The sequence below is a fragment of the Numenius arquata genome, chromosome 6, assembly GCF_964106895.1.
Source record: "Numenius arquata chromosome 6, bNumArq3.hap1.1, whole genome shotgun sequence".
NCBI classification, from domain to species: domain Eukaryota; kingdom Metazoa; phylum Chordata; class Aves; order Charadriiformes; family Scolopacidae; genus Numenius; species Numenius arquata.
In genome coordinates this window covers 67,101,647-67,123,302 of record NC_133581.1, presented here as the reverse complement: position 1 = coordinate 67,123,302, position 21,656 = coordinate 67,101,647, and the positions used below count along the sequence as shown (strand labels likewise).

The window sequence follows — 21,656 nt, the reverse complement described above, 5'->3', positions numbered from 1 at the left end:
ACTGGTTTTGTCAGATGGGTGCTACTGGGCTGGCCTGCAAATCATAGCATCATAGAATGGTTCGGGTCGGAAGGGACCTTAAAGATCCTCCTGTTCCAACCCCCTGCCCTGGGCAGGGACACCTCCCACCAGACCAGGTTGCTCAAAGCCCCGTCCAGCCTGGCCTTGAACCCCTCCAGGGAGTCCTTAGAGTCAAGAGCATCCTCCTGCCACGCACTGAGACAGTGCTTGACACAATACGGTCTTGCTCTTACTCAAAAAGTAAGGTATTTACTGAAAGAAAACTATGGGCAACAATGCAAATGCCCACAGAATCCCCACCTTCCTTTTTAACAGACTCAGTGCTGATGTGGGAGCTGTGTTGGTGTCTCAGCTCATACTAATGTCTCTGGGAAACCACACCTGGGGGTCATGAAGGAGCAGAACAAGGAAGGCAAGGCTGAGGATCTCCTCCTTAGCTCCCCTGCATGCAAGGGATCCTCCTTTTCTTAGGAGGTACCATGGAAAAGAAACCCAGCCCCTCTGAGGGGACAACTCCTTCTGACGTCGGGTTTCTCTTCCATGGTACCTCCAGAAAGTAATCCAGAAAATTAATGGAGAAGTTTGAAGGACTGTGCCTGGGGACACAGCCAGGGAAGATCCCACCCCAAGAGGTCTCTGGCTGTCAGGAGCACTCAGGGCTGTGCAAACTCAGATTTACTAGCCGAGTGAATCCTACCGAGTTTCCGGGCTCTTCAAAATCACTTCGGGTTTAAAAATCCCAGGAATTGGCCCCTCATCGTTCCACTTTCACACACACCCTCACACGAGCCTTTGCAGAAAAGCCAGGCTGGGTTAAATACGTACCGTTATGGCTGAAATAAGCCAGGGATGCTCTGCCGGCTTGCAAGCTACTGAAATACTCCTGGGGGCTCAGCTCCTGCAGCAGCATCGCACTTCCCCGCGCTGGGACGGAGGAAGCACAGAAGAGCAGGAAAGAGAAGGAAGAAATCCATCTGTCCTTTGGGGCTGACATGGCTGCTATCAGCTACAGGCACAGGAGAGTCACAACTGGGAAAAAAAAAAAAACAAACCACAAAAGAATATATATTTTTTAAATACATTTATCTATATATACAAACATATAAATGAGTGTCTTCTGTTTAGGTAGGTGCAGCGTGGCCTGTAATTGCCAGATGTGACACAAACATCTCGAGGACATCATGAGTTAGTCACCAGAACAGCAGGTGATTCACACAACTGTAAAGATAACAGCAAAGGCTGTCATCTGAGTGGTATTTATATGAAATATATACAGAGTGGTACATATGAAAGGCACCCGCTCCTCTGAGTGGTATCTGCAAGCGCATGGACCCTCAGGGTTTCAGTTTAGGGCTCGTTTTCTTCCTTCCTTTTTTTTTTCGAGTCAAACGTTAATTAGATGTACGAGCATGATATGATATGACAGTATCATATGAAAAAAAAACCCACCCAAACTGTCTCAGTTCTTGTTAAAAGGCTTCCTCAGCAGAGGAGGGACATGGACCTGTTGGAGCAGGTCCAGAGGAAGCCACGGAGATGCTGGGAGGGCTGGAGCCCCTCTGCTGTGAGGACAGACTGAGAGAGTTGGGGGGGTTCAGCCTGGAGAAGAGAAGGCTCCAGGGAGACCTTAGAGCCCCTTCCAGTCCCTAAAGGGGCTCCAGGAGAGATGGGGAGCCACAGGATGAGGAGGAAGGGTTTTAAACTGAAAGAGGGGAGACTGAGATGAGATCTGGGGAAGAACTTCTTTGCTGTGAAGGTGGTGAGATACTGGCCCAGGTTGCCCAGAGAAGCTGTGGCTGCCCCATCCCTGGAGGGGTTCAAGGACAGGCTGGACGAGGCTTTGAGCAACCTGGTCTGGTGGGAGGTGTCCCTGTCCATGGAAGGGGTGTTGGAACTGGATGATCTTTAAGGTGCCTTCCAACCCAAACCATTCTGTGATTCTATATGTGCCACCAAAAGAGGTGTTCAAAAAAGGACAGGCCATATTGTTGACTCCAGACCATGCCAAATGACATGGGGAGGTTCAAGATCCCTCCCCCAGTGCCTGCCCCATCTCTCTGCTGTACGAGGTTTTACCTACACCACATGGGAGAAAGGTTTGTGCAAACTCCTCCAGTTTGTCACGCCTTGCTCGGCCCAGCCTCGTATTATTCTGACATGGGTGGCATGGGAGCCAAACCCATGACCAGGCTGGAGGGCGGTCCTGGCAACTTCCCTTCCAGGTTGGGTCTCCACGTGGAGCTTGTTAGGAGAGGAGCCAAGGAAATTTGTGAGATGCTTCAGAGAACAGGGCAAAGACCAAGCGTGCGAGTCTTTGCTGCCAGAGTTCACCACCAGCCCTCCCTACAGCTCTTTAACTCTTCTTGCTCAGATTAAAGGTCTCAGGAGAGCTTCATAGGGAGTGGAGCCATAGGATGAGGGGTAATGGCTTTAGATGAGATCTGGGGAAGAAATTCTTTGGTGTGAGGGTGGTTAGACCCTGGCCCAGGTTGCCCAGAGAAGCTGTGGCTGCCCCATCCCTGGAGGGGTTCAAGGACAGGCTGGATGGAGCTTTGAGCAACCTGGTCTGGTGGGAGGTGTCATTGGCCATGGCAGAAGGTTGGAACTGGATAATCTTTAAGGTCCCTTCCAACGCTAACCATTTTATAATTCTATGATTCTATGATTCATGGGGACAACCACCACAGGATGAGAAAGCGCCTTCTTCCCACTTCGTTCCCCTGTTTAACACCAGGTTCCTTCGCAGCCTGCTCTTCAGGAACCATTCTTTGCTGCCGAGCGCGCTGGAGCATGGCTGGACCCTGGTCAACAAAGAGACAAAGCTGGAATTGAAGCCATGTAGAAGCTGTTTGCTCTGCATCATGAGCTGCAGCTGCTTTGACTCACAAACGCTCCTGTGTCCACGGGTCTGTCATTCCCTCCAGCCACCCTGTCAGGTGCTGTCAGCAGAGCGCTATCGCTGCTCTGTGACGAACCCAAGCTCAAATGCTCAAAAACAAGCAGGAAAAGTCCCTCCGCCTCGATCCAAGAGTAGGGAGATAGGGAAAGCCAGGCGTATTCAACCTTCACAGGCTCCCTCTCGTGTAGGTGAGGGGTTTGATCAGGCCAACAACAAGGACGGAGCGGAGAAAGGCATGAATTTTTTAATTTTAATCTAAAAGTCTTCACTTCTCACCCTTCCAGCTTTGGGGACTGCCAGGCGTTTCTGGTCCTTTGCCCTCCCATCTGTTCAGCTGGCTTCCAGAGGGGACAGAGAACGGGGCTCGGAGGTGGGATGATGTTTACTAAAGGACAAACTTGGCCACAGCAGGATGGAAAAGTAAATGCAATCCTGGTGCATGGGAACTAGCCCAGGTCAATTGGGAGAGCTTATTATCCAGGAGGCAAGGCCAGAGGAGCAGCCTCCAGTGACTCAAAGACGGCATTAGACCTGGAGGAGGGTACTAGCAATTTAAAACACAAGTCCAGCCTCTACCCAAGCCCTGATCTCTCTCCATGTCTCCTCTGGCTCTTGCAGTTTTTCCAGCATCCACCTTCTGCCCTCTCCACATCCCTGTGTGATGCTGCTCCTCTCCGTGCACCTCTCCCAAACTCACAGAGAATTCCAGAATGGAAGGGGTTGGAAGACACCTCTGGAGAACATCTCATCCAACCCCCTGCCAGAGCAGGGTCACCCAGAGCAGGTTGCACAGAAACGCATCCAGGTGGGGTTTGAATGTCTCCAGAAAGGGAGACTCCACCACCTCTCTGGGCAGCCTCTTCCAGGGCTCTGCCACCCTCACAGGAAAGAAGTTTCTCCTCATGTTCAGATGGAATTTCCTGTGTTCCGGTTTGTCCCCGTTGCCCCTTGTCCTGTCACTGGGCACCACTGAGAAGAACCTGGCCCCATCCTCTTGCTACCCGCGCCCTTTAGATATAGATAAGCATCTTCTCTTCTCCAGGCTAAACAGACCCAGGTCTCTCAGCCTGAGAGATGCTCCAGTCCCTGATCATCTTCGTAGCCTCCACTGGACTCTCTCCAGTAGTTCCTTGTCTCCCTCCCTATCTCTCCTGGAGCCCCTTTAGGGACTGGAAGGGGCTCTAAGGTCTCCCCGGAGCCTTCTCTTCTCCAGGCTGAACCCCCCCAACTCTCTCAGCCTGTCCTCACAGCAGAGGGGCTCCAGCCCTCCCAGCATCTCCGTGGCCTCCTCTGGCCCCGCTCCAACAGGTCCACATCCTTCTGCTGTTGGTGGCCCCAGAGCTGGAGGCAGCACTGCAGGGGGGTCTCCCCAGAGCAGAGGGGCAGAATCCCACCCCCTCTCCCTGCTGGCCACGCTGCTGGGGGTGCAGCCCAGGATTCAGGGGCGCTTTCTGGGCTGGCTCATGCTGAGCTTCTCATCCACCAACACCCCCAAGACCTTCTCCTCAGGGCTGCCCTCCATCCGTTCTCTGCCCAGCCTGGATTTGTGCTTGGGACTGCCCCCACCTGTGGGTCACCCTGCATTTGTCCCCAAACGCTGTTTCCCCCCGGAGCGCTGCCAGGCCGTTGGTGCACAGGCAGGAGGCACTTTTCACCCGGCAGGGTTTTAAGGACGTTGCAGATCGCTCCGTAATCAGCCCACGGCACAAATCCGCGCCGACGAGGCTGACGAGAGCGGAGGCAGGGCCGGCACACCATGTCGGGTGATAACGGAGCTCCTCTCCCCCAGCCCCTGACCCCCCGCATCAGCAAGATACGGGCCTGCAGTCGGGGGACGGGGAGGGGACGAGGGGCGTCTGCCTGCGGGAGCAGCATCTGGTGGAGCAGAGGTGGGAAACACAAGTGACCTCGAAGCGCATCCTCAAAGCCCGCCGCCCACCCTGCTTTACCTCGCTGGGTTTTTTTTCCCACTGATGCTCCATCTCCAGCCACTTCCTGGAGAGTTTCACTTTCATTTTCACTTCCAGGTCCCACTTCCCGGCATCCAGCATCCCTGCTGGGCCTCACTTGCCAGCCATGGCTGCGGAGGGGACACGCTGCAGCCTTTCCCTCTGCCCACAGCTGGAGAGGTGCCCACAGCATCACCCACTGCTGCTGTCCCACTGTCCCCAATCAGTCTGTCCCGGGGGACCAGCCCCCCGCAAAGTCCCCAGGGAGCAGCTGGCACTGTGATGATGGACAACATTGCCACGCTCCATCCAAGATGGCTTAGGGATGTCACCTACCTGGGTGTCCTGAGCTGAAGTCCTTGTCCCTGAGTGTCTTGAGCGTTCAAGGCTGGCGTCCTCCTCCCTTCGCCACGGCTGCCAGGAGAGCATCGCCCATCGAGGTCTCCCCTGGGCCTCAGCAGTCCCCTGAGGCCGGTGGCCCGGCTACACGGCTGGAGAACCTGGGGTGCCAAAAATACAGCTTGGGGGGCGTCCAGTCCAGCCCTTCCAGCGGTGGGATCTCTGAGCCCCGAGCCCAGACCTCTCGGGAGCGGGATGCTCACCCGCCCCCAGCTCTCCCCACAGCCACAGCCACGGCTGCCCAGAGAGAAGAGACACCGCAGACCCAACCTACCGCAGCGGGGCTTCCTCCCGCACCCCCAGGCAGGCTGCAGGGGGTCCCCAAGTCCCCCCCAAGCAGCTCCAGGGACCCCTCTAGGGACGCTCCCCGCTTCCCCCCTACCCCTCCCCGGAGGGGCACAGCGCTGCTGGAGCCGACCCCACCAGGCGGGGTGCTCTCTGCCCTTATTGCTGCGGGGACACCTGGTTGCTGGGGGAGGCGGGGTGGTGGTGTCCCTAGAGCCGCTGGCGCCCCGTTGCAACGCGCACCCCCGTTACAAGGCGCACGGCGGGGCGGGGCCAGGCGGCGCCTCCGCTCCGCCGCTGGAGGGGGGTGGAGGGGGAGCGGGAGAGGAAAGGGAAGGCGGGCGGCGGCGGCAACCCAAGAAACAAAGAGGCGAGCGGGCGGGGGCGGGCCGGTGAGTGAGAGGCGGCGGCGGCCGCCACTCGGGGAGGCGGGCGGGCGCGGTGGGGGCGGGCCGGGCGGCAGCCAATGGGGAGGGCGCGCTGTCAGGAGCGAGCGCCTCAAATAATCGGGCTCAGCTGATTGTCCCCGGCAGAGAGTTGTTTGGCGGCGGGCGGGCGGGCGGCGCAGCCAGGAGGGCGGGCGGCGCCGGCGGAGGAGGAGGAGGGGGGCTCCCCTTTGTTGTATGGGGGTGTCCAGCCGGGGCTGAGGGGAGGGGAGGGCGCGGCGGGCGTTGGCGGGCCGTTGCCTCCCCTCCTTCTTTCACCACCATCCCCACCCCCCCCCCACCCCCCTTCGCCCCGGCGCTGCCCCATGAGCTCGACGGCGGCGGCCCTCGCTGAGGGGGCGGCCCTGGCGGAGGGGCCCGCCGTGCCCTACGCGGTGGAGCTGGGGCTGACCGTGCTCCACACGGCGCTCTACGCCGCCCTCTTCCTCTTCGCCTACCTGCAGCTCTGGCTGCTCCTTTACTACCGGGAGCGGCGGCTGAGCTACCACACGCTCTGCCTCTTCCTCTGCCTGCTCTGGGCTGCCCTCAGGACCACCCTCTTCTCCTTCTACCTGCAGAACTCCCTGCAGGCCCTCCGCCTCCAGCAGCCCTTCGCCCACTGGCTCCTCTACTGCCTGCCCGGCTGCCTGCTCTTCTCCAGCCTCTGCCTCCTCAACCTCTATTTTGCTGAGGTAAGTTGGTTTTGGTTGGGTTTTTTTTTTTTTTTTTCTTCCTCTGGGGGGTAGGGACACGGCACCCCCCCCCCCCCCAACTTGGAGGTGCGCTGAGGTGTCCCCCGAAGCTGGGATGAGGGGGTGTGTGTGTGTGTGTGTGTGGAGGTGTGCCCTGGGTGGGAGAGGGGGTGCTGAGAGGCCTCGGTGGGAGTGGGGGTGCTGAGGGGTCTCCCCTCAGTGCAGGCCTTGGGGTAGGTTGGGGAGATGCAGGGGAGTGCCCTGAATCCAGGCTTGGAGAGGGGGGGGCACAAGGATTATGCCCTGAATCTAGGCTTGGGGGTGGGGAGAGGATTGGGGGGGGGGGGGGAGGGTGAGGAGGTAGTGTGCCCTGGATCCTGGTGTCAGGGTGGTGGGGTTCAGGGTGTGCAGCCCCGCACCCTGGGGTGGCTTTGGGGAGGGGGAACAAGGCACATACCCTGAATCTTGGGGCTTGAAGTGGTGGTGGCGGGGGGGGGGGGGTGTGCAGAGATGTGCCCTGTTTCCAGAGGGGCTTTCCCCTTTGCAACCCTGCAGGGAGGTATCTCTTGGTGGGGGGGACGGATGACCGGTTTGCATCTTTTTCTTTTTTTTTTTTTTAATTGATTCCCCTTCTCTAAAGGGGACCAGAAAGTGGCAGCAGCAGGGGCTGCTCTGGCCTGGAGTGATGCCAACCATTACGTCACCAGCTAGAGCCTCTTCTGCTATTGTTGCTGCGCTCCCTCCTTCTCTCCATCGCTCCGCTGTGAACCGGGCTTGTTGTTCTGCAGCTCGTTGTCAGACACACACACACACACAAAAAAAAAAAAAACCCAAAACCCTGGGATCCCTCTGCCCTCCCCAGACAACAGCCCGGGGCTGGAGAGATGGGCCCCTTCCCAGTACAATGATCGCCGCTGGGACGGTGCGGAGCTGCTTGTTATTGTCGCTGAGCTGTATTCCTCCTTTTCTGGGTTTCCCATCACTTGTTTTGTGATTATTTTATTTATTTTTTTAATCCTTCTTTCTCTAGTCCTTTCACTTTATCTTTTAAAGCCTTGGCTCTCCCCCTCCCCTTCCTCCTCTGAATATTTTTGTTTCTGCTCCAGTTTCTCGTGAGCAGCCCTTTGCTTGCCTGCCTTCCAGTTTGGTGACTTGTTTCATAAATAGGCAGTACTTTCCTTCCAGCTTCGTTGTTGTTCAGATTCTTTGCTCTGCAGCTCTCAGCTGTTCGCCAGCCTGACAAAGGAATCGCTAACACACAGCGAAACCGCTCCATCGCTCCGATGTGTCACCGATGGGAGTTATGATTTCATTTTCCGGAGGACATCAACATTCACATGATAATGTGAGACTTGGAGCAATTGGGTTGTTCAGCTGTTTTTGGTTCTTCCCTCCTCCGACGCAAACACCTGGAAGCTGGGTTGAACTGCCCCGTTGCAAAAGCTGTCGGTGTTAGATATGCTGCTGATCGAGTGGCAGCAAAATAACAAATGGTGCATAGTGTGCATAATCCATCTTGTCTGTTAAAGGGAGCCTGACCTACCAATTGCTCCAACCAGGAGGTGTTTGTGTGTCCCCTGAAAGGTGAGCTGAGGAAAGGATCCAGTGTTCTGGTACCACAAAGTGGCTGGATTTCTGTTTTCTTCCAAGTTACTGGACTTGACAGCAGATTTGCCTCCTTGCAGCCGTGTTAAAAGGCTCCTTTAAAGAACAGCAAAGTAAATTCAAATAGGTTCTCAGGCTTCCCTTCCTCCCAGGGTACCTGTTTTTCAGTGGACTCTGGCTGAATATACCCCATTTCTTTCTCCTTGAAGACCTAGAGCTGAGGGAAATCTTGTATGAGGAAATAAGAGCCCAGAATTTGGAGTGGGGAAGGATAAAATGACCCACTAAAATGGGTATATGCATGTGTAGTTACAGAGAGGGTCTGATGCTTGGCTGTTGCAGGCAGAATGGGAGTCCAGCACTCTGTGGGTGGTGGTAGGTAGGAAAGCCTGCAGCTCCAGAGGTTTGGAGAAAGAGTGCAGTGAACAGAAAGCCTTTGGTGCTTTTCTGGCTTCCATTTTAACAAAAGCCATGATGCCGAGTGGTGATATTTGGCCTCCTCTGCTTGGGGAACAGGCTGATAAAAAAACTAGTCCATCCTTCCCTTGACAGAAGAGTGCTGTGTGTTGGTGGCTAACTGAGATGTTCCTGGCTTGGCTGTGTTCAGTGCTTCTCTTAAAGCATGGGAAGAATTATGTTAAGGGAGATGAGGGTGTAATTAAACAAGAATTCTCACTACCTGGAGGAAGGAGAGAAGCCATGGTGGAACCACAGCACTTTAGCTGAAGTGGCTCAAGATCTAGAGAGGGTGGGGATGTTTACTAGTGTGACCTGCCGTGGAGGGTCCATCCGTTCCCAGTTCTTAAGGGCCAGTTGGTAAGAACCTGTAGAAGGGCATTGAGTTTCTGTTGCTCTGGGGGCAGTATCCTGGTCTGAGATGTTCTCAGATAAAAGCATAGGCTGCTTCTGTGCTGAAGGCCTGGCTAATTGTCTTTGTACACAGTGCCTCCTTTGTGAGGACGCTGGAGAAATGGCATCTGTCTAAGCAGTGGATGAAAATGTGGCTTGTGCTATGTTATTTGAGCTAATCTCGCTTGATTTACGGAGCTCCTCAGGCTATTTACAAGCTGAGGATGAAATGGTGCTGGGTGGGGGCAAGAGCTCCAGGAAACAACAAATACCCATGGAGATCCAGTGTTATTTTGTGTTCCAGGCTGTTCTGGGGCTGGAACTCAAATTTGTGAAACTGCCTGGTGTTCCCCCTCTCTGTGAGGAAGAGGATACCCTCTCCTATCTCCGGAGATTCCTGAGGGGATGTGGAGGCCTAAAAAGATGTGTGGGATGTTCATTTAGTGGTGATGGTTTCTTTTTGTTACTGCCTTATTTCCACCTGGGACATCAAAAGGTGTGATGCCCTTTTGCTTGGGAAGCATCTCTTCCGCTTCAGCTTGTAACAGAATGAGTTCCTTTCCAGGAAATCTGGAGTTCAGAGGACATCATGTTGGAATTCCTCTGATCCCCTCCCAGTCTTGCCTCACACAGGCAGAAGCAGTGGCTTAGATGTCCAGCCCAGGGTGCTTCTCTGCTTTGCTTTTGGAATAACTCCTCTGCCACCAGCTAGACGTCTGCTTGAGTAATTCTGCCTTTCCCAAGAACCTGCCAATTCCTGCTTTTCCCTCAGGTAATTGTCCAGGAGCACCAGTATGTGGAAATGTAGCCATAACAACCTCCATCTTGACTTTTCAAAGACCTTCTGGAGCACTTGGCATCCTGGACTCACTTGGGAGTCAGCAACTGTGGGCAACAATGAGTAAGGCCTTCTGCTGGAGCAGTGAGGCTCCGACGGGCTGCTCTGCCAGACTGGTGTGGCCATAACCCTTAACCTGTCTGGGTTTCTTCTAAGTGCTCCATCTGATTAGATGACATCAGCCCTTTTTTTAATCTCTTGCTGCTCTAATTGCTCTGGAGCAGACATGGATGGAAAGAGCATCCAGCCTGGGAGCTTGTTTGTCCTTGCTGTCCTGTATCTTCCTGCCTTCTCAAAAGGAACACTGGAAAAGCCTCTGTCTGTTCTTGCACTTTTCCACCTTCCTTGTCTAGCAGACACCTAGCCTGTGTCCCCTGCCTCAGAGGGACAGCTGGTAGGGGGATCACTTAAACCCAAAACTGCTCCATCCCATAGCTGATGATTCCCGTGGGCCCCACAGTTCCTGAGTGAACAGGTGGCCATGCCGGCAACCAGCTATTCCAGGAAATCAGGGTACACACAAGTTGCACCCTGTGTTTGTGGTGGCATAGGATGACCTCTGTATTAGTGGGGATGGTGAGAGATCCTTCTCGCAGATGGTTCCAGCTTTTTCTCTGAGGGGCAGGTGGGGGCTCGAACACTTGTTATGGGGTGTAGTCCCAAAATAGTCCCTGCTCAGCTCCGATGCTGAGTGATTGTGGTGAGAGAAGGAATCTGTGGATGCTCTTGCATCACTGAGTGAGGGTGATGTTTGTGTGGAGGGAGAACATGATTATGTCTTGCATCTGAAGAGCCCAAACTCATGATTTTCTTTATAGAGCAAAAGAGACTCTGCTTCCATCAGATGGACAGTGACAAGTTGCTGGATCTTTTATGTCTGGTGTGAATGGCTGTACCTAAACCAAGCTGAAGTGCTCTCTGGGGCTCTGGTAGGGCTATGGTCCTGGCTTGTACAGATATTGAAAGTGGTCCTTAGAGTCGTCTGTGGGAGATGGTTGTCTGTCACTTGTCACCTTCTCTTAGCAGCTGTGACACCTCCAGTACACCTTTGAGGATTGAGTGTGTTTCTTAAATAATACTCTGAAAACATACCCTGAGCAAGTTCACTTTCTGGGCTCAGTGATGTGAGAAAGGAATATTCCCTTTTGAGAAATATATCCAGGCATCACAGGGGACTTCGAGGTCTCTGGCTCTTCTCGGCCTCGCCTTCCTCCCAAGTCTGTGGCTGATGTGAAGTGCTCAAAGGACTTGTGGCTCCAGAAAGATGACTGAGTGTTGCCTAACTGTTATAAAAGGCTTGTTGAGGAGTGCATGTTCTCAGCCCTGCTGCTCTGGGCTAGCAGAGACCTCTGTTCCTTGTTTTCAATAGGCGACTGATGACTTCTGGGCCTGGCCTCCTGGCTAGGAACTGTTCAGTTTGCAAGGGTTGCTACAGCAACTTGGCATCGTCCACCTGTTTGAAGGCAGGGGTCTGTATTTCCTATTCTTTATGAAGAATAGGACTACTCCTGAGCTCTCTGCGCTGGTTTCTTCGCAGCAGAACCCAGTACATAAGCTGTCCTTGGGCTTTGAAAAGCAACAGAGCTGCAAGGCAGCGCTGGAAGGCTTGCGAGATTGTCTCAAGGGCAAGAACCTGAAGGTGAACGCTACTGGTGTCACCTACTGACCCAACCTTTGTGAAGGAAAAAAGCAACCTTCAGACGAGTTCTCATGTCTTAAATAACTAAAATCACTGTAAACTGAGCGATGCTTGCTTTTTTTGTGAAGTTACAGGAGTAAATAGCTAGGGGCTAAGAAAAGTGTAAGGCTGGTGCCGTGGTCTCCCTCTGCTTTCGGTGGCAGCAGTCCAAGTGTGAGTCTCAGGTTGCCATTGCACTCTTAACCCCGGGACAGCTTTGTGTGCCTTAGTCCCCAGGGCTCAGGGAGAGTCTTGGGAGAGTGTCTTGCAGGAGCCAGCATCTTCTTTCTGTTAGCAAGTGGCACTTTCTCACCCAGAATGGTCAGCTGGAACACAAGCCAGGGACTCTTGCTGGGCCCTTCTGGGAGTCAGAGCAGCAGTGCAAATACCTCAAATGGATTTACGTGCTGTGCAAATGGGTGCTGAACCAAGAGGTTTCCCAGCTGAATGTCCTTGATGTCTGTTTTGACACTCCCAAAGTGCTTGAATGTAGCCTTCAGGGATTAGGGATTTTTTTTTTTTTTCTGCTTTGAAGTCACCACATGGTCCTTCCAGGCCTATGTTTCCTGTAACTCAGATGAGCTGGATCAGACCCTCAAACCCTGAAGTGTCTCTGGAAATCCTGTCAGCAGGAGCCTCGTTTCTGAAGCTTCAGGGTGCCATCGTGACCTCAGTGCTGATTGGAAGGCAGGAGCCAAGAGGTCCCATCAGAAAAAAAAAAAAAGCTGGCTAAGGATGCCAGGAGGGAGGAGGGATGCGTGATCCTTCTCTGCAGCCACAGTCTGGAAGCTGACAAGGAGGACTCCTTGCAGAAGCAGTGAAACCAAACCTCCACACCTGGGCAACGAGCCCACACTGGCCTTGTGTTCACCCCACAAGGCCATATCTGCTGGACCTGGCTAGGTGGCTTTCCACCTCTTCTCAAGTTCCTTCCAAGTCTCTAGTTAGGACATGAGTGTTGTCTGAGACTGAATGTGACCTCAGCTCTGGGGTCTGTACCAGGATCTGCATTTATCACAGGACAAAACCCAATTTCTACCGTGGCTGTGCTGAATCAGTGTGTGACAAGCGAGCTCCATGAAGCTCTCCCAGCTTGATGCTTGTCCTGACTGTGTAGGAGAACCAGTTCCTTGTCCCCTTGCAGCAGGACCCCTGTGCTCTCATCTAAGCTGTGACTTGGGAGCGTGTCCACACCTTCTAAGCTGTCCATATGTCCTTAGGTTAGAAGTCCTGCCCCTGTAGGCTTCAGCAGACCCTAGATCCACTCTTGAACGGTGTGTGTTGCTTCAAGTGAAACAGTCTCTAAATGACTGATCTCTAATATGCTTGTCTGTCAAATATGCCATGTAACTTGGTAGGCATGGGCTTCCTACCATCTCAGAGTTACTTTTCAGGTGGTTTTGGCCTAAAAACATCTTCAGGGTAGAGGAGCTGTGAGCTCCAAATGCTTGTTACAGCCTGCGGGTCCACAGTCCCATTCCAGAGGGCTATTTTAGATCAGCTATTTGTCTTGCTGAAGCACAGCAGCTGAAGAGGCCTTCTCTAGCAGGGAAATTGAGCATGATTGAGGTCCTAAAATATGCAGCACAGAACACTGGGTGAAGCAGATATATTTTTGAATGTTCATAGTGACTACTGAGTGCTAAAATTCCTGCTTTTCTTGAAGTCCTTAGGTGTGGTGTTATTAAAGTCCTTCTCGCACATGGGATATTAAATATTTTTGTGGGGGACATGGTTTAGTGGTGGACTTGGCAGTGTTAGGACTCAATCCTAATGGTCTTTTCCAGCCTAAGTGATTCTATGGCTATGGGACACAGACATGTGGGCTTGACTCTTGTAGGAAAAAAGAACACCAGTCTTTCTTGCAAGTGGGTCCAGTGCAAGATGTGGTGCTCATAGATAATGTGGAGTCCTTCAAGATGTCCAACTGGATGCTGGTTCTGCTGTTGTCTTTGCTAAAGTTAAAGGAGAGCTGTAGGTCATGTTAAATAATGCTGTGCATATCTTTTCCCCTAGGTGATATTCAAAGTGAAATGTGCAGCTGAATTCAACAAGTACAAGTAAGTGATACTTTTCTAATGTTGCCTTCAAAGCTGGCTTAAGGTGAACTCATGCTATGGTGCTGGGAATGGGAACTTCAGACCCCAAAGGCTGAAGAATTCTAATGCCTTACTTAGTTCTGCTCTGACCAAGGATCAGTGGTGTGCCTTGGAGTGGGATTGGGAGCTTTGAGGGTATCAAGGAAGCTAAAACATGCTGTCTCCAGCATGTCTGTGTGTCTCCATCAGTGTCCCAGTATTGCTAGCAAACTAGATGAACTCTTAAGGTCATCTTGAGCTCTCCCACCCCAAAAAGATCTGTAGAATAAGGCTTGGGCAATAGGTGGCACCTGTGTTTGTGCAGCTCAGGTGCTTCCTAGCCATTGCCAGGGAAACCCAGGATGGAAAATGCAAGCTCCAGTGGCTTTCAATAAAGAAGTTGCAGTGGCTGTGGTGACTCATAGCTTATTGACTGAAGTTAATGCGGAGCTAGAGCAACACTTAAAATCTGCAAGATAAGAACCTGACTGTCAGAAGATGAGTCTTGTAACTCATGACTACTTGCACTGCTCGTGCATTATGAGAGCAGCTCAAACAAACACTCTCAATACAACCACTGAAACTTGCTGGAATGTCTGATCTTCATAGCAAGCAGAGCACTGGGCATGTTGGGAGGTTCTCTTACCTGATGTGACCAGAGGGTGGTGGAGAATAACCCCAGAACTGTCTGACTTCAACTCCATTTTTTTCTTCCCTACCATCTCTCCAGGGTCCTGTTGTACCTGGGCTCCATATTTACCAGCCTCCTCTTCTTAGTTGTGAATTTAACTTGTGCAATGTTAATCCACGGTGAGGTCCCGGAGAACCAGCTGAGGTGGACAGTCCTTGCCCGTGCCCTGGTCAACGACAGCCTCTTCATCCTCTGTGCCATCTCGCTGGCTTGCTGCATGTGCAAACTCGGAAAGATGTCTTCAGCGAATGTCTACCTCGAGTCTAAGGTAGGTAAATGCCTTGTGAACTGCACCATCATCAGCTGGATTCTCAGCTTGGATCTGTGACTGCTTTCTCGGAGCTGGCCTGGTTGCACCTGAGCTACTCCTGCTCAAATACTCCTTCCAGGGTGGAGGTGGCAGCTCTTGGACTCCTCCCTCCAAGCAAGTGCATGCTCCTGTTATGGAAGTGCCCTACACTTTTTAGGGGAATACATTGCCGCTTTGGAGCTGCTTATGCGTTTCAGGTTTAGAGGTATCATTTAGGGTTTGTCTGGAAGAGGGGGTCCTCCGAGGAGTAGCAGATGCAGTTCCTGCAGTCAGTTGTCACTAAGGACAGTGAAGTCTGCAGATACATGACAATTCCCTACAAAGGGGATCCTTTTGTAGCTTTAGCTGCCTGCTTGCTTGAGCCAGAGGCACTGCTCACCTGAGATGAGCATCTTAAAAGGGGAGGAGAAGTTGCTGTAGGTCCTTCCCCAAGTCAAAAGGACAGGTGAAGGTCTGAACATACATGGCTCTTCACCAGCAGGTAGGGAAGTGCATAAGCCACCAGCAGTCTCATGGCACTAGGCTGCAATTAAGTGTGCACTTAAGCTGTCTCTTCTTCTGGGAAGCCATATCACTCCTACTGAATGAGAGTGGGGACCTGGCCTGGTGAGAAGGCCAGATACAGTCTCTTGGTGGGCCTGGAAACATCTACAGAAAAGCTTGAGCACCTGAGCACAATCAGGGTGAGAGAAGCTGGTTCCCTGGCTCTGCTACTTTAGAGCTACTGCCTTTTCCCGGTAGTACAGCTCCTCACCTTGTGTGATCTGCATCACCTCTTTCCAGGTGTCAGAAGGTGAGGCTCTGGCCTCCTGCAGAGACCTTACCTGGAGTGTAGAGCTCTTGGAGGCTGTTGGATGCCTCTGTCCCCTCCCTCAGAAGAAGGTGACAAGCAGCCCTGCAGCAGACACTGCTACAAAGATGTTCTGGATCCTGACAACTGCCTTGCATTGGCTGGAGGCATCTCCTTGTTCCTTAGTGGGGCATCCATGTGACCACTCAAAGTCCCCTCTTCTAGAGAGGGCTGCCAGAGCTGGGCTGTCCAGGTTGAAGCTGAGGTTTTCTGTAGGAAAAGGGGTCTCTTAAGCAGTGAAGAACATCGGTGGCTGCCCAGAATCCAGGAGGTGTGTTGGCCGTAGGTGTTGGGACTGGCTGCTGAGCTGGCTCTTGTGACAACTGTCCACAGAGGCTGCAGATTGCAGCCAGGTGATCTGAAGTGAGACAGAGGAGCTGTGACTAAGCTGAGAACCTGCTCAAATCCCTGCTTGCATGGGCCAGGTATCCAGCTCTGACTGGGTCTGGACATTAATTAACTTATGGAGTTCACCCAGCAGTGGTTTGACTGCAGCAGCTTCCTCTAGTTACATGCCTGAGGCTGCCTGTGGGGCTTTGCTCTTGAACAACCTGTGTCTGGGGTTGAATACACAACCTACCTGTCTGCTGAAGGTCTCTTGCATTCAAATGCTGTCTCCCTTCCCTGCCTTGAAGGCATCCCCTTGCCTTTGTGTTGCGGAGGAGCTGCAAAAATAGGGTGGGGATGGGCAGAAGTGTTACACAAATGCCTGGAAAAGGCTGCCCTGCCTCCTGAACTCCAGCTGTGAACCTGCTGATGTGGAGCAGGTCAACGAGATGAGCTTCTGGAGCAGATTGTTTCCCTAAATACCAAGGCAAGTCAGCTGCTGAGATGTGTTTGCCTGCCCACTTACTGGCTTCTGCTGTGGTGGCTACCAGTAGCTATTAAAAGGCTTCAGGGGTGTACTTAGTGAAGAAATGGAGACACTTGCAGATCTTCAGGTGGCTTCCTCTCCCATGCCTAGCTGTCCAGGAAAGGTAGGACCTTCAGGTACCTCATGCAGCTGTCCCTCTGATGGTACTGCATCTGAAACACTGTGGAGGAAGCTGCTTTTCACCACCCCAGGACAGAGAGCAGGAGGCAGAGGTCCTGCAACATCTCTCCACCCTTTAACACGCCTTTTTGTTTCTAGCAAAGCTTGGCTTGTCCCACAGCAGTGCTGAGAACTGGGTGTTGGGTCTTTCTGCCTGTTCTCAGAGTTGCCCACCTCAAATATTTGGACAAATGTGTTCAATGTGGGGGTGTTGAACTGCTCCAGAGTCTGATCAGGGTGTAGAAGCAGCACATTGATTCTTCTTTTGGAGGCTACCACAGCAGGGCAGTGGGTGGGATGGCATCTCTCTGGACCACTGGCGTGAAGCTGACGAAGATCCTGAGTGACAGTGACACTCCTGTGCCTCGGGTCTTCCCTTGCTCCCTGGTGACACTGGCTGTGTAGCTCTGCTACTGCAATGAACTCATCACACAAGAAACCTCTTACCGGGCTCTGAATATTTTAGCAACAACATACAAATGTTCTAGGTCATTCTTGCCTGCACAGCTTCTGGTGCATTTAAGGGGGAGGAATTCCAGCTCTGTAGGAAGGGTCTGTATTAAAACTGTTTTTCTTCCTGCTCCAGGGAACATCTGTCTGCCAGGCGATTCTCGTGGGCTCCGTAGTCGCTCTTCTGTATTCCTCAAGGGCTTGCTATAACCTGGTAGCTGTGGCCATATCTCCAGACAATGTTCCTGGTCCGTTTAACTATGGCTGGGACAACCTTTCAGACAAGGTAAGTGCTTGGGACACCTGTCCGGAGACAGTATAGTGAAAGGTGGTTACTCCACCACCCTGTGAGGGCATGTGTAGGGGAAAAGAGGTCTGTGGGGGTGTATCTGTTTCTCTGCATCCCCAGATGAGCTGGATTTCTGCCTTCAGAAGCCCTGCTTGCTCTCTTCACCGGAGCAAGCCCAGATCTTGCTCTATTTGGCTACTTCAGGAGGGATTCCCTGTTGTGCTCTTTAGTTTTAGCCTGCCAACTCTTCTTTTTTTTTGGGGGGGGGGGGGGGAGAGGAGGAACAAGTCAACTAGAGCAGAAAAGCAATGCTTAATAAGGCATGACTGTGTGCAAGGGAGAGTTGGTGTGGGGAGGGAGCTAGGAATACCCTGGTAGGACACTGAAGGGAATGATCTCACTAAAAACCAGTAGCAGTGGTCAGGTAAGGGTCATGACTCTGCAGAAGTCCCTAAACCACTCCTAGTTCTGCAAAGCTGTGTGCTGTGTTCAGCTCTGGGACCTGTGTAACTCTGGTTAGGATTTTACAGAGACCTCTCACTTCTGTCCTCAGGTGCACGTGGAAGTGAGCAGTGAGGAGTACGTGGTGTTTGGAGTGGTCCTTTTCCTCTGGGAGCTGGTGCCAACGACTTTCGTGGTCCTCTTCTTCCGGGCACAGAGACTGAGTCAGAACTTGGTAGGTGTGAGGAAGCTGCTGTAGCTTGAGGAGCCCCGAGGTGCCTGGGGTTTGGGGACAGGACTTCAGGAACACTGTCAGAAACATCTCATTTGTGGCCCAACTCCTTTCTCTCTAACAGACTCCGGCGGGGATGGTCAATAGTCACAGCTACAGCTCCAGAGCCTACTTCTTTGACAATCCGAGGCGCTACGACAGCGATGACGACTTGTCACGGCTTGGGGCCAGGGAAGGAGGGTAAGTGTTGTCCTGGGCAAGGGAAAGCCCAGCTGCCCTTCTGCTGCCCTGTGTGGAAGCAACAGAGCTCTTGGCTTCCGCTCTGGGGAAAGAATTTTGGGATAAGAGGCAGCTTGGGCAAGGTGGATGGGTCAAGGAGGCTTCTGATTGAGCTTGGTTTTGTTCCCTTCTGCAGCTCATAAGGAGCTGTTTTTATTAGACAGAAGCCACCAGCTCTGAGAGGTGGATATCTCAGGTGGCTACAGACAGGAGGGCTGATCCTGCTAGGATCCTTCCTCAGCTGTGGGGGACAGGGCTCTTTAAATGACCTCCAGAGGAGTTTCTCCACTGGGAAGTGTGAGGTGGTAAAGTCCTGGGAAGGATGTTGTCCCTGGGAGCCAACTGGGATGAAGCTCTGTGGGAACAGCTGGTGTAGGGGAGAATGGTCTGATATCTCCAGCAAAACTAAGGGGAAACCTGATGGCCTTGTCCTTCACTTGCTGCTCAGGGGTCTAAACTCCACCTGCTATTCTGTAGTGAGGGGTTTGGAGGTTCTGGCTCTTCTTGACCAGCATTGTAGGGCCTGGTGCTCTTCTCCTTGTACCGGTTTCATCAAAGCCAAGGTTCCTTGGAGATGCTGTGCCTGTGTGTCATAGCCCGCTTCTGCAGACTCGGGTACCGGGAGGGATAGAGACTAGTTCACAGTCAAATTATTCCTCTCTAAGAGTCCGTGTCTAGTTTTTCTGTCTCTCTCCTCCCAGCTTGGCCACCCCCCAGTGCTCTGGCTGCTACGGGTCCCTGGCCGGGAACGACAGCTACTCGGTGGGTCCCCATCTCAGCGGAACAGCTACAGACAGTGCCCCCTTGCTCTTTGCCGCAGGCGGCTCGGAGATGAATAATCACCATAACTCATACCCTGCGCCACAGAACTGAAGAGGCTGCGAGGTCCCTTTCTTCCCCAGAAGTGGCATTTCATGTATAGGATTGTAACTTGGGTTTTTCTTTTTCCTCTTTCCTTCTTCCCCGAAGCATCTAACTCATCGAGACAAACATTCCACGACCTGCTGCAGCCATAAGCAGGACTTGAGCCTACGGCTGCAGGGGGACAGCAAGAGAACTGTGACTTTTAAGGTACCATGTAGCAAAAGTGAAGCTGAACTCTCTCTCTGGAAGCTTTTTTTTTTTTTTTCTTTTTCCTCCTTGGTCTGGTCTTCAAGATGTTGGCAGCTAAATGCACCAGAGCTTCCTCACTAGAAAAGAAACATCAAATGCATATTTGCACTTTTATCTGCACACTTGGAAGGAACGAGATCTTGCTCGGGCCGCGCTCGGTCCGAGACTGTTTCTAGTTACTCTTTTAATTGCACATCCATAGCTGGGAGAGGCACCGTCTTCCTGCAAAGACGTGTTCCGTGAAGTACTCTGCATCCTGACTCACTTGGGAGTGGGAAGCTCTGGCCCGAGCGTGTTACGGGGCAGGGCCTCCAGCGGTGAATGTTCAAGCAAACTGTGCCATATTCCCACCTGGCGGGGCTGGTGCCTCTGGGCTGAGCGTGGTCTTGCTGGTCCTCGTGTCACCCGGTTGCTGCTCTGTCCTACCTAGGAGACTTGGGGCTCAAAGCTGAGCTCCAGGCAGGCGTGTCCTCGCGGAGGCCTGGGAGGGTGAGATCGAGTGCTCCTACTGGTGTTAAGATCGCTTAGGTTGTAACCAGCCCACTACCTTCTGGTGAAGGAAAAGGGCTGGCGTGGATGGAGGGGGCAAAACTGCTCCCTTCTGGGAGAGCTTGGAGCTGGCCCAGGGAGAGTGTGCGTGCAGGAACGTGCGTGGCCCAAAGCACGTGTGAAACCAGGGCTGCTTTAACTGGTGGGTGGTGAGAGCGGTCCTGCTCCCTCCTCTTCTTCACCCCTCCCCCCCCCCGTGGGGCTCCCCTTTCCCCCCCCCTCAGTATTAAATTGCGTTTAGTGGATAAACCAAGAGTTTTAACCCGAAGTGAATGTGAACTGGTGGGGTCCCCCCTGAGGTGCAGGAGGTGTCTGTCTGTGGAGGCGATGCTCGCTCTTGCGGAGGGAAGTGGCTGATGCTACAGAGATCTGGTCCCTGGGCTCGCTGGCTGTCCCTTCTCCTGCCATGGGGCAGGACCCTGAGCCCGGAGGGGTCCTGTTGCTCCAGGAGCTGTGTCAGCAGGGCTTTGGGTGCACACAGGGTTTGAGTGTGTTGGGGCAGACTGGGAGGAGGTGTCTCCAACTGTCTTTAACCAAAATTGTCAAGTTTGAGCTTGCCTAGAGCTCTGTCGAGCTCCCTGGAGATGAGGCTTGATGTTATTCCTGGCTTGTCCCTGAGCCTGACGTGGGGATGAGCGAAGCAGCTTTGGAACACAGGCTTGGATGGAGGCACTGGTCCAGGGAGGGCAACTGCTCTGACTTCTGGTGGCAACCTGAACTGGAACTGCTTTTTCCTTACCTGGAGCTGCTCCTGCTCTTCGAACCCCAGTCTGACACTGAAGGACTTAGCTGGGCATGGGGTGGGGTGGTGCTTTGGGACAGGGGGCTGGGCTCTGGTGCCGGAGGGGACCCCGAGGCACCCTCCGTGTCCACAGCTGTGTGTGAGAGAAACCCCCAAGCGCTGGGCCAGCCCCGGCCTCTCCTCACTTGCCGTGTGCTCACTAGTATGGCCTGGTCACCCTATCACCCGCATCGCTTGTACTGAGCTAGATGTCACTTGTCACACTGAGAACACCCTGTCCCTCCGTGGGGGCCTCTCCTTGCTAACCCCCCTTCACTCGTGGTGGCCCCACACCAGGAGAAACCCCTGCTGCTCTTTTTCGTTTTGGGTTTTTTTTTCTTTTTTAGAGAAGGCTCCGAGGTGACAACTTTTCAGCACATCCCTCTTGCTCTAGTACTTGAACCAGGGAGCTCCACCCTGACTGCTGTGGCTCTCCGAGGGACAAAGGGACCTGTCCCCTAGGTTGGGCCGGGCTGCAGGAAGGGGTTGCTCCATCTCAATCACTGCTTGACTTATGGCAAAGCTAACGAAGGACCTGGACTCGGTGCGTCGCCCTTCTTTCTTCTCCCGTAAGTCACCAAAGACGATAAGTGACGCTAGTGGCCGCCCCCCCTGCCCCGTTCATGCTTAAATTCCAAAGCACTAGGAGCACTTTAAGTTTTTCCTTGGAGGGAAAGGAGTGTAGTGCAAAAAAAAAAGAAAAAAAAAAAAGAAAATAATAGTTAAAAAATTAAAAAAAAAAATAATTAAATACTAAAGGGCTACAGGCTCATTGTTCGTATTGCACTGAAGCACACAACAGCATCACCACCACCACCACCACCATGATCTTCCTGGCACTGGGACGGCAGGTCGGGGCAGGGAGTCTCGTTGCTAAATGTACTCCTGAGGGACTGGCAAAAAAAAAAACAAAAACAAAC

At 53.0% G+C, this 21,656-nt stretch overlaps 2 protein-coding genes across 2 annotated transcripts in view; one reads left to right on the top strand and one right to left on the bottom strand.

Moving 5' to 3' along the window:
• The window catches only part of TXNDC16 (thioredoxin domain containing 16), a 38,012-nt gene extending 32,770 nt beyond the window's left edge, over window positions 1-5,242 (bottom strand). The window contains exons 1-2 of the mRNA XM_074149310.1: window positions 5,206-5,242; window positions 847-1,050 (exon numbers count right to left, since the gene is read on the bottom strand). Of these exons, the coding sequence (XP_074005411.1) occupies window positions 847-1,015 (169 nt within the window). The 5' untranslated portion in view covers window positions 1,016-1,050; window positions 5,206-5,242. The remainder of the gene's footprint in view (window positions 1-846; window positions 1,051-5,205) is intronic.
• A 1,062-nt stretch (window positions 5,243-6,304) lies between these two features.
• On the top strand, window positions 6,305-19,487 carry GPR137C (G protein-coupled receptor 137C). The gene is made up of 7 exons (XM_074150053.1): window positions 6,305-6,670; window positions 13,657-13,700; window positions 14,449-14,677; window positions 17,189-17,338; window positions 17,895-18,017; window positions 18,139-18,254; window positions 18,995-19,487. Exons 1-7 carry the CDS (start codon window positions 6,305-6,307, stop codon window positions 19,164-19,166), a joined length of 1,200 nt encoding a protein of 399 aa, XP_074006154.1. The 3' UTR covers window positions 19,167-19,487.
• The last annotated feature ends 2,169 nt before the right edge of the window (window positions 19,488-21,656 follow it).

Bases quoted from the DNA above. Each gene is read 5' to 3' on its own strand.
- GPR137C (XM_074150053.1), top strand. From the start codon at position 6,305: ATGAGCTCGACGGCGGCGGCCCTCGCTGAGGGGGCGGCCCTGGCGGAG. The intron at 13,701-14,448 runs GTAAGTGATACT...CCATCTCTCCAG, and splicing joins GCTGAATTCAACAAGTACAA to GGTCCTGTTGTACCTGGGCT. The intron at 14,678-17,188 runs GTAGGTAAATGC...TTCCTGCTCCAG, and splicing joins ATGTCTACCTCGAGTCTAAG to GGAACATCTGTCTGCCAGGC.